General features: G+C 35.2%; 1 protein-coding gene across 1 annotated transcript in view; it reads right to left on the bottom strand.

The window, feature by feature from the left end:
* LOC124161017 overlaps window positions 1-12,378 on the bottom strand; it is a 362,450-nt gene that overhangs the window by 9,271 nt on the left and 340,801 nt on the right. The window contains exons 15-25 of the mRNA XM_046537157.1: window positions 11,699-11,885; window positions 9,344-9,610; window positions 6,102-6,187; window positions 4,919-5,206; window positions 4,477-4,671; window positions 4,283-4,391; window positions 3,456-3,635; window positions 3,244-3,362; window positions 2,957-3,133; window positions 1,540-1,733; window positions 463-814 (exon numbers count right to left, since the gene is read on the bottom strand). Of these exons, the coding sequence (XP_046393113.1) occupies window positions 463-814; window positions 1,540-1,733; window positions 2,957-3,133; window positions 3,244-3,362; window positions 3,456-3,635; window positions 4,283-4,391; window positions 4,477-4,671; window positions 4,919-5,206; window positions 6,102-6,187; window positions 9,344-9,610; window positions 11,699-11,885 (2,154 nt within the window). The remainder of the gene's footprint in view (window positions 1-462; window positions 815-1,539; window positions 1,734-2,956; window positions 3,134-3,243; window positions 3,363-3,455; window positions 3,636-4,282; window positions 4,392-4,476; window positions 4,672-4,918; window positions 5,207-6,101; window positions 6,188-9,343; window positions 9,611-11,698; window positions 11,886-12,378) is intronic.

The raw sequence follows: 12,378 nt of genomic DNA, 5'->3' as shown, positions 1-12,378 counted from the left end.
TGATTGCAGATCTTGAGTTCAATTGCAGTTTCTCTAATTCACTTATTTCTACACCTTCAAAAAGCCTTAACTTTATAAAGTTTTTTACTTTATTTATTGCTACATATAACAATAATAATAAATTGAACCATTGTAACACTAGCCAAACAAAACTGTGATCTTTCAATTAGCAGGCTATGATTTTAAATCAACGTCATCAAGGCTGGAAAATAGTGTTAACTACAGAAGGTTGAGTAAGAAAGGTGAATAATAAAAGGGATAGGCATCACAGCAAAAACAAATGAGCTTAACTATATGACGGCGAAAAGTCCGTTTCCAACTTTTCCATCATTCAAATGAACCAATCAAAACAAGTCACACTGAGTCTTCTAGAGGCTGGTTCAATACGCAGAGCAATCATTAAAAAAAGAAAAAAAAATGAGAAATTTAGCAATAGGTTTTGATCAGAATTTTTTGAATCACCTCAGACTGTGCTCCACTACCCGTTAGGTTATCATAGTCTATGTTCCCAGCAGAGTGTCTCTGAGGACCCTTTGGAGGTTTCCTTGAAGGTTTCCCGAGAGTGTGAGAGGATCCTTGAGCTGCGGCTGCCGCAGCGGCAGCTCCAGGAGCCACCCCTGTCGTGGATGAGCCAATGGCAGCACCACCCGTTCCAGGTCGCCCGAGCGTGGCCGTGTTGGATGATGTAGCAGATGCAACTGATGAGCCGCCCATTGATGATGCTGGCTTGGTGGCTGGGATGCTCATATTCCTGACACTTTCCCGGATGATCTGCCTGATTGTCTTTAGGAAAGCATTCCGGAAATCTGGAGTGCTGTAAGAATGAAATGGAAAGCAATGATAAACTTACTCAGAGACAAACACAGAATGATAACGTGATATTTCTAATTCAGCATTGATTAATTTCACATTGATGACATTTGGATGGAGTTATTTCCAATCTTTTCTATCCAATGGTTTAGGTAAGTGATGCTAACTTCAGCAGGCAAAGTGAACAGCAAGCCACCCATCATAGATGGTGCTAACGTTGGGATCACAAACACCAAGGCATTGGATGCCTATGTTAAGGAACAAAGTCAGGGAATAAAAAGTGATAAAAATGAATATCTTTACCAAACAAGACTGATGGTGGACTTTTTTTTTTAAATTTTTACATGTATTTCTGGAGCTCATCAATCACAAGATAACAAATTAGAATGCTTCATGTTTAAAAAAAATTCAAAATTCATATAAGTTATTGTAGACAAATTTGAAAAAATCACAAATATTTTTCACAATGAAGGAGATATTGGTTATTTATTTAAATATTCACCAGGGTGATTAAAAACAATAAACACAAATAAACAACCATTCTGCAGTAGTAAACTTCTTGAATTGATAATAATAAAAAGGTTGACTATTAACGCAGGCTAAAAAATAGAACTCTAAAATTGAGCAACATAGTATTTTTTTCTGCTTTAGCAATAAAATAATTTTAGATATCATAATTATCCATTACATTTAAAAATTGACATAAAAGTGGACAAATATTTAACATACCTATTTGATAGCACATATACTTTTTCTGAGCGCCTTTGAAGTTGACTGCGAAGATGAATGAGTTCCCATAAATAATGTGATGAGTCCACAACATCCTTGGCACTGCTTGCCCGCACCTGCACTTCAGTGACTGGAATCAATACTTGATACCTGATGATCTCCACCTCTGAAGAGCTAGCTTTGCTGGATACACCCTGTAAATGCCATTAAAGGGATATTTATTTGCTACAAAAATACATTTAACCCTAAATTCAAAGGAGAATGTATAAGTACAAGTGTAGGGGCAGCTGGAGGAATAATATATTCCTGCATTTGACCATGTCTTCTCATCTATTCCATCAATCCCCTTTACTTTTGAGGTATTAATTAATTCTATCTTAAAAGGGACAACAAGGTGGTTTCCTATTTTTTTTAATTGCATTAATTGAAAGATTATTACTCCTGGAGTAAGTATTTTACGCTTTTAGATTTTTAAATGGCGATATCTATGTTTTGCGATTAAATGAAAAGTGAAAAATTTCAAGCATGCAAAAACTCGACGGCTAAGTGTGAATGCTGGGAAAAGCCCGTGTGATGTCATTCTGGCTCCGGTTGCCGCTGAGTGAGGCCACCTTGGTGCAAGGCTATGAGTGCCACTACGATGCAGGCTGCTAGCAGGCAGCAGAGTACCCTGCTAGCAAGAAGCGCTTGGCTTAAATAAGGATTATTAATACCATATCACACAAAGGAAACTTTCCGACAATAGGTAATTTTAATAGATGATTATTAAGAGATGTTTCCCTGAACTATATGCCTCATACATGCATCGGTAATCTCAGATGAGGTAAAACTCCTGACTACTCGTATAGCATCTGGGCCCCAGTGACATCACATGCAGTGGCATTGCAATCGCCAATCTGGCCTTTTTCAAATGAGGCTAAAATTGACCATTAATGTTCGTCAAATAATTTGTATATTATGAATACACTAATGGTGGGTAATGAATCGCAATCAATGCCTTTTGTTTTTTTTTCGATGAAGGAAACTACCCTATTGGCAAACCTCCCTTCATATCTACAGTACTCCCTTGCTCTCTTGGGGCTAATTTCCACAAGCTATGAGCCTAACTTTCAATAATGTTCATAGATATTAAATTCACTTAGGCAGTTCCACTTGAAGTAGGTAGGTAGGAGGTAGTATAAATTTATTAATGAAATTAATGAATTCAAATTTAAAAGTTGGTAAAACATACATTCCACATCCTGAACTGATAAGTAGAAATTACCATAGGAAAAGAGGTTCCCCATGGTGATAGTTTCTTCAGAAATTTAACTAAAATGAATTACTTAAGCCGGTTTTTATAGAAGATATTTTACTAAAAAAATAAGAAGCACTTTCTCATTAACAATGACTATACAAGATTTCCATTCAAACTTACCATGAGCTTCTTCTTCTGACGTAATCTTTCTTTGCATAGGAAGACAACAGCTGATTTGAAAACAAAACACATGGCATGGAGCTCCAAACCCTTCTTAATTTTTCCCAAAAAGTCTGAAATATTCAACCATTCCACCCCTCCATAGTAAAGAAGATCACCCGGGCTAAGGTCAATAGGCTGAAAAATTACAAAAATATGAATTGATAATTTATACAAAGACGCAATCAGAAAAATTCATAAAATAATATAATACTTCACCTAAGACATAAAAATAATACAAGTCTTACCTGTTTACAAGACTTTTGGTGTTGCCTAAAAAGATGGTCAAATATAGCACCATACTCTTCATGAATTCTCTGCATTTCATTGATGTGTTCTGCAACCTTCTCCATACCTTTTAAAGCCTCTGTTAAATGTGATATGAAAGTTTATTTTAATGAGATCAAATGAAAACTAGCAATGAGTTAGATTTGTGACTTAAATGGAGGATCAAACTTACCAACTAAATGTGTGTGCTCATCAGATCTTGGATCAGTGAGATTCCTTAACTGCTGCAATAACAATGGATATTTAAGAATCCTTTGAATTGGCTTAATGAGATAAGATTCTAACGTTGAAGAATGCTGCTGCCTGGGGTTCCGTGCCTGCAAAAATTCTTGAAGGGCTTGGTTACCCTCATCTGCAAGAGAGAAAATTTCATAGGAAATCAGAAAAATTACCAAAATTTACCATTAAAAAATATGAAGAGACAATAATAACACAAAACTCATGCAAACATTCAAATAACATTCACACATAATTGAGATGAAAAACTAAAGGATTAAAGAGAGTCTATCTTCATCTTTCAAGTTTTTCTAAACTTATTTTAACTGCAGCACTATTTTAACTCAAAACCCTACATTACTTTTAACTCAAAAGAGAAACTGACTCTTCACGTTCATAAAAGCTAATAGCTAATACATAATAAATAAAATAATCGTATTTTGACATTCTTACAGACTGCAAAATAAGAATAAGAAATAGATAATAAAAATCTTCTTCATTTGAACTAAGATATCTCCAGAAAAGAATTTTTGCATGCATTTGCCAAAGTCATTATGTACTATCTAAAGAGTTAAACAGTACATATTTCTTTTTAATTGACAAGGTTGACTTGTCAAGTGAAGTGGGGAGTTTTTATATGCCCTACAATTCATCAATATAAAAAAGAACTATATATTAGAGAATACTAGGACAGCATCATTTTTAAAATTTGACAAAATATATGGTAATAAAAATTACTGATACTTAGTTCACCGCCATGCAAGAGAAAAATACTTTACTTACTAGGATGTAGGACCTTTTGTGCTTTTGAGTGACTAGCACAGAAGGAACTGTATAATTTAAAATGGTTGACATAGTAAAGAAAGGCACTGCCAATGGAGAATAAAACGTTCTGAAAAAAAAGTAAGCAAGCATTATTAGAGGTAACACGTATACTGAGCTATTCAATGTGATCACGCCATTAAGCAAGTACCCACCTTGAACTGTCCAGGATGCTCAAAATGATTGAACTCTGGCTCCAATTGGAGAGCTTCATCTAGATTTTGCAAAAAGAGCCGCTGGAACGCAACTATTTCCTGAATGTTTCCAAATAATGCAGTTACTTCTGCATTTGATAGGAATGTCTCTTTCTTGAGTGGTTCAAGATAATTTTCTAGTAAACTATTTAAATGCTGGAAGGAAAAAATAAATAACAATAAAATAATGGCAGATTTTATCAAGCAGCTACACTTTTTGCTGTGTTTTAATTGACACACTCATTTTAAAGAGCTGAAAAATTTTTATTGCATCATAATTATTAAATGTCACAGGTTGCACTTAGTTCGATTAGGGAGAGACATAAGAGTGCAAAATTAAGATATAGGTTCATCTTACATACATGCAAAGGGAGAAGTAAATTAAATTAACTCTCGAATGTACCTTAACATAAGTCCTCTCAGTATCCACCAGCTCCAGGATAACTTTCCTAAGCTTTTCTGCATCTGTCAATTGCCTACTAGGGGTTAGCAAGGCAGAGGAACTCCCATTAACATTAACATTGCTATTACTACTGCTCAGTGGCTGCTGATTTTGAGATGACGTTGACAGCTGATGGGTCAGTCCACCACTGCTCCCTCCAACACCTACTCCACTGGCTACACTTCCAGTCGGACTAGACTTTCTAGTCTCCGCTGGTGAGCGGCAGAACCCAGTCACTTGTTCTGCCGTCTGGTAGCAAAAGATAAATTACGTTAATCACTAAACATCATAAACAACAAAAATATGAATAAAACCTAGTAGAGAAAATATGCAGTCAGTTCTCAACTCCATAATTTACTGCTCATTAAAAGCTGGACAAATATTTTGAGGGTAATTATAAATAAATTATGTAATGAGATATGTAACTGAAAAGAAACTAAAAGAATTTACGAAGTACAAATATACCCGTTTAATAATATTTGTAGAGACTTACTTCAGCATTATGGGGATATTTTAACAGACTTATTTTTGTTCCATCAAAGCTAACACTATTGATAAAATATTACTGATTAGCCCTTTTGACTACATTTTTCATAGTTTCATGTAATTCCATGAAGGATAGATAGTCACACTCGCACGCTCCGCGCGCTCGTTAAGGGGCTCCGCCCCTTAAAACCCCGGTTCCGGCTTCGCCGTCTACATACGTGGTCGTTGGAAGACTTTTGAAGTTCGAATAATCTCAACACGGCTAGTAGATAGTCACATTCAATGCCTCTATTTTTGTGAAAAAGTACATGAACATAAGATTGCACGAAATCACGCCTTATAAAGTTAAATATGAACAAAGAAATATGAATTGAGATTTTCTAACTAATTTAAATCAAAAGGCATCCAGCAAAGGTTTCCATACATCAAGAATATCTTCAGATAACATAAAATGCGATTTCTTTGACCTAACAAATCAGTAACAGAAAAAAATCTACACCGTTAAAAAGAGACCAAAATCAACAAATTCACAATAATTCAAATTTCAAATCAATAATTTCAAACAAATAAGAAAATTCTATTTTACAACAATATACTAACATTTTATTGTTATTATAAATACATGACGGCCAAAGACAAACAATCAATAAATACTTACTTTGAGCAAGTTCTCGATTTCAAAGGAATTGGCTCGGGAAGCCTTAGCCGTATCAGTCCCAGATGGAGCTGGTGATGTTTCTGTTTCTTCACACAAGAAAATGCCATTAATATTTCCAACAAAATTGAGTCACTTTCAGTTAATATCTGAGATTATTTCTAGTACAAATTATTACATGTATGCATTGAATCCAAGAGTTGCAACATTTTTAATTCTTGTGATTAGTTAATAATAGATGCTCAAGAACTGAACAATTCATGTGCATCCTTCAACTGCTAAATCTACCACGCAAACAATATACTGATTCATACCAGAGAAAAGCAATGTCCACAAGCCACATAATACAGTAAAGGTATTTCTCTGATTCCTCCCCCAACATAATGATACCATATTTACTTAAAAATCAATAAACTCATCCGTCCTCAAAAGAAAATTTCCAGGGTAGTGTCATACATTAAATTTAAGAAACTATTTTGCATAATGTAAATGATTGAATAAAGTCCAACATTTAAAAATGGACAGTGAGTACTTAGAAAAATGAATCAAATTTAATCAATGATTAATGAAATATTTTCAATCCCAAAAATTGAATATGGGTAAAACAATATTACTCGTTGATTACATGACATTGCATGAGCCTCTGTATGAACATAACAAAAAACTAACTGAGGTTATGTGATTTTTCACATACATAACAGGAAATCTCCTTTAATGTACTCCTTGATTTATTGGCTTCCCCAAAGGGTATGGCAGAGAGTAAAGTCTATTAAATGGCTGACCTCTTTAAATGCTGCAAAATCGAAATAATAGAGAATTGATTTATAATAAAAGCTAGGAATACATTTTATATGCTTATCTAACCAATAGCTACAGATTTACGTTCTTTATTCAAAATTTTAGTATCTCCGGAATATCAAAATATGTGAACCAATTTAAAGTCTCACAAACGTAAAACAAGAGACATTTGCTCTATGACTGAAGTCTAAGAAACAATTGTGACCAAATTATCAGCCAGCCTACTCATATTCACCAGCAAGTTAGCTTCAATGAAAAACACAATAGTTTAATAACCACTATCATTCAAGAATTCCCCATTGTAAACTGCCCAAGACTTTTTTCTAGTTTTCCATGAGAATAAACACTGACAGGAATTCTTCTCTTCATGGCCAAAAAGCCATGGCAAACCAGACATGGTGGAGAATTAGAAAAGAATCCCTGTAGCTTGAGTCAATTCAAATGCCTTTGCGACTGGAAGGCAGGTCCAAGTTTATTGGGGAGTCAGGACATGACTTCCTGAAAACCAACCAAAATTTGACAGGCAGAACCTAGACTCCAGGAAATTTAGTTGCTTTCAGACCTCCATGGTGAGCGCTTCGTTAGTTAGTTATCTGTGTTATCCAGAAGGAAAAGGGTTTTTGAGACAGTCTTTCATTTCCATTCACTGACTAGTTTTGGAGAAAACATGGCAATCCCATCTCTCTCTCTCCCCTAAACCTCATTCCTAGCATCACAGGTCCCACCACCTACCACGATGCAGCTCGAAACATTCCGAGCTTGCACGACTGGGCCAGTCCCAAAGATATTTGAAAAGGGTCATAGTTCACCAAGAAAGCCTACCATTTTATATCAAACCTATGTATTTATATTCCCAGAATATCCCCAGTTCTCTCAGGTTTCTGGATCTGTAACAAGTCTATCAAAATTTACATCTCCTTCAACTACAGGTAGTCCTCAACTTTCGTACAATTCGTACTTTCTGACGTTTCTAATTGACACCTTTTACTTGACTTTCGTACGCTAAAGTTGGACTTATGAACGTTGGTCTGTAATTTTTTCAAAATTCCCGCGATGTTTACTGCGCATCCCAAAATTCAACTGTTTCAAATGGCAGTATATGCGAACAATTGTTGGTTGTTGACTTTAATCAAGGTGATTTATTTGAGAGAGACACTGCCAGCTATAGGCTCCTTCATCAAGAGAAGAAGAAAGCTGTAGTTCAGCCTAGAGATTTTTCAAAAAAGTTGACTAGATATCATCAAACAGCTTTCAATAAAATTAGTAAGTTCTTCTTTCTAACTGAGTTTTTCCGTTTGAGTGCTGTTTAATTCATGTACACCTTTAGCAACGATACTGCACGAAATATCATCCCAATTCCCTTTGTCTTTTTTGAATAACATGCAAAATATACGAGAAATGCCACCCACCGAGGAATTTTGATGTAAAAATTTTAAGGTATCAAGAGTGAGGGTTCAACAATTACATTTTGTTATGCTTCTTCATATGTCTTTTTATACATAGTGGACATAATAAGTGGAATGTCAACTTTAACGCCAAGAGGAAGTTTCACTCGGTACCCAACAGAGTTCTTGTTTTTTTTACTTTAATTTACATTTTCTGTGTATTTTTGAAAGGAATTATATGATGTGAGGAATTTTATCAACATATTATTAAACATTAGTTATTAAAAATAAAATGTGTGTAAAAAATAAGGTTTTAGTACGTATATTTCGCTCTTTTGGATCGTAACCCCTAATTAGTATGGTACTCAATGGTTGGACTTTCGTACACATTTTCAGGAACGCATTGTGTGCAAAATTCGGGGACCGCCTGTACTAGGTAGGGATGTGCGAGTACTTGAAAATTCGAGTCGAGTCGTTGATACTCGACGCAAGTGATTTGAGTAGCAATATGAATGTCGAGACGATTAGTTTCAGTTACAGAGTTGTCAAGGGCAGTAAGTTCAGAAATCTGCCGACAGGAAGCGCTATCATGAAGCATTATTACAATGGTGCAAATGCTTTTACTCAGGGCTGTTTCTGGCAGTTTGGGTACGTATATATTAATTAAATTGACCACTTATTACTAGAAGTTAATTCATTTCAGCAGTGCAAATGGAACTTTTCAAGACATTTTAATTTTCATTCATCTCTTTATACTGACACAAATACCATCAACATTCCTCATTATCTTTTCCTTTTTACATCAAGCTGAGTACTTAGAATAGAAAATTCACAACAGGATTTGAAAATGAGAATATGTTGTGGAATATTGCCAGATCCAGATATGACCAAACTCGACTTGACACTCGCGAGTAGTTTTCAACTCGACCCGAGATCTACAGGCACTACTTGCACATCCCTAGTAATAAATAAAATTGTACAAATGACTAAAATCACAATAAAAATCATTGAGCAGATAATTTTTCACTTCGCATAAGATATTTCAAGAGCCAAAGTACTCACTCCAACCGGGAGCAGGGACTATTAGGCCAGAGAGGACCTCCTCTGGTATCAAACCATCTGTGGGTGGAGGAGGGCAAACAAGACTGTCAATGATGTCATCTGTGGCTCCTCTCATAAGTCCCGCAGGGTCAGGAGGCTCCGTTCTTGATGACCTCATCATCATGCAGAGGGCCAGCTCCTCTTGAAGAACTGATTCTAAGTACATCATGTCCAAGTCACTCACAATAGCACCATTTATCACCATTATCTCATCTCCTTTGATGATCCCTGGTGAAAAAGCAAGCAAAGGTTCGCACTGTGCATTCACACCCCAAAGCTATGAGACAAAGGAACACCATTAATCTATGGCTCCAGAGTCAGTGCTTCTCAACAGCTCCACAGCATGAAATCTGCCCGCTTTCAATCTAAATTCCTGCAATTTATCTTGCTATTCCGATCTATGCAGAAAACTTTTCTTAGCTCGTCAAAGCCAAAAAAGTAATTTCTGAGGATTTTCATTTTCAATTCCAATCATTTATCCATGGCCTTTTCGTAAATTTTCTTGAACATTAAAGTTAAAATTTTAATTTCCCCACGTTATTAAATGTATAAACACGTCCTAATATGGAGATAATTAACAAAAATATTTGCTACTCAACATCAGCATTTTCATGACATTGTTCATTCCTTCTACAAATATTTACTTAGGAAAATTAATAATTACTCTCATTTTGTACAGATGATTAGGTCACATTCTTATTAATGTGCACTGAGTTTTTGCATATATATAATGGAATTGTATTTGAAAGTCATTTGATCTCCCTGGATTTTGCTCCAGAGGCCAGGTATATGAACAGAAAATAAACTTCTTTATCCCACACTTCAGAAGAAGGCTGAGAGGAATGAAGGAATTGAGGACCTAATATGATATGCATAACAAATTCTCTCAGTCGGAATAATTTTGGGAAGGGAGAACATCATTGAGAGAGCATTGTTCCCCTAGTGAAACTTAGGATTTACTTTCCCAGAACGAGATAACCACCCCATGTAAAGAAATGGTCCAGGGATAATTATCAATCATGCAGGCTGTACGGCATTGGCATTTGATAGGAATTTGATTATTCTAAAAAATTCTCCTCCCTCACTCTTAACAGAGAGTATTTGAGTAAAATGAAAGAATTATACTTGGATATATAAGGCATAACAAAAATTGAAACTACTCACATTAAAGAAAATGGAATGTATTCCCATATTGATATTAATTAAAAGGTGCAGCAAAGTTTTTGCGGCCTCTTGATAGAATTATCAACACTGCATTATGACTTCTCAAAACTAAGAATGACACTCTAAATCTACTGCTTCATCACATGAATAGTGATGTGGCCAAAAGTCATATTTAACATATATGTATCTAGGCTCAGGGAAATTCATGAATACAAATTTTGGCCAGCCAATTCCTAATGACAGGCTTCTACTCTTAGGTCAATATGAACAGCTCCTGTATTGCAAGCAGTTTTCTGCACAGCACAAAAAAAAATTCCATCAGCATCCAAAACAAATAAGCCAATAGCTGTCAGCAGCCGGGAAAAATCACAATTTAATCCATACTTCTGGTTTCCATTTTCTTTTCCAATTAATAAAATATGTTTTTTTTTGCAGTGAAATTTAAAATAATTCCATTGGTACGAGTGGGCATGGTAATCCTTGGATTTGGTTGAGAAACACTGTTTATACGGCACAAGGAATGCTTGACACAAGTTTAAACTCCGTTAATGCATGTGGAAAGGTTTAACGTAAAAATTACTTGCTTCTCCATTTCATCGACAATAGCTACAGTAATAACTAATTAGGAACCATTGATTCCAAGTGGTAATACCTATATAAATAAACTAAGCCAAATAAAGATATGCATATTTTTTTTACTCAAGTCTGATCCCATCTCATGTACATCTGAAAATGGTGGGTGTGGGTACACAAAAAATACCACTACTGTCCAAACGGACCAGTACATTTTTGGTTATTTGTATTCATGGGGCTAATTATTGGAATTCTTATCATGGGAAAAATTATTTTTTTATATTAAGAAAAATTGTATTAGCAAGAACGAACCTCTGAATACAAAATGCATTTCAAGAGCAAGATAAGAATAAATTTTCATTGCACATGGCAGTCCCCAATTTTTCTGTTCATTCAAAAACAATGATTAACACTCATCTCAAAGGATATGTTGACTTAGTTCATATTGGTTAGGGACTGAAGCCATCTTATTGGCTGAATTAATCAATTTCCAGTAGCACCATGAGATAGATACGAGTGACCTCACCATCGATTACTAAAATCTATAGCGTAAAGTCATCTCTGGGACAGTAAACGTACCATTGTGCATAGCCACAGACTTGTCCTCTACCCTGCTGACATAGCAACAAAGCTCATCTTGGCGGTCAGCATTCTCCATAAGCTCAGCTTCCACTGAAAATCCCCACATGTGCTCCAGAGTTGTGCGTTGCAATTCGACTTGATACAGGATTTTGGCACAAACCTCCACAACTTCATGAGTATGCAACTGATGAAAAAAAAAATATGTAAATTAAAGCTCAGCTGAAAAATCAAAATTGGCTGAAATTCTGTGAAAAATGTAACCCATGCAGAATAAAAATACATGACTAGAAATTCATGACTTCTGAGACACATTTCGTTCATATAAAAGAAGGAAATGATAAATCAAAAATTACATGCAACCATGCACAAATACGTTGCATTCAGCAGCTTGGTGATTATAAATTTAATCCAAAATATCGATTATTTTTCTCGGGGGTATGAAAATCTTCAACAAAGATTATAAAACACTTTAATGAAATTAAGTCTTCCAATGCCGTGGAAAATACAGTAAAACAATAACCTGCTCATGAATCTCCCTGGGAAAGATAATTACTTGACTGATGTACTTAACTGTTTTGATATTATTTGCTCTTAGATACTAGCTGACAAAATTTTCTTGGCTAGCATTGAAAAATTGATAGAATTTTTGGCAAAATTATTTGGAAACTACTAGCCAA

The sequence above is a fragment of the Ischnura elegans genome, chromosome 6 (assembly GCF_921293095.1).
Source record: "Ischnura elegans chromosome 6, ioIscEleg1.1, whole genome shotgun sequence".
Taxonomy (NCBI): Eukaryota; Metazoa; Arthropoda; class Insecta; order Odonata; family Coenagrionidae; genus Ischnura; species Ischnura elegans.
The sequence above is the reverse complement of the archived record's forward strand: the minus strand, read 5'-3'. Positions and strand labels throughout refer to the sequence as shown.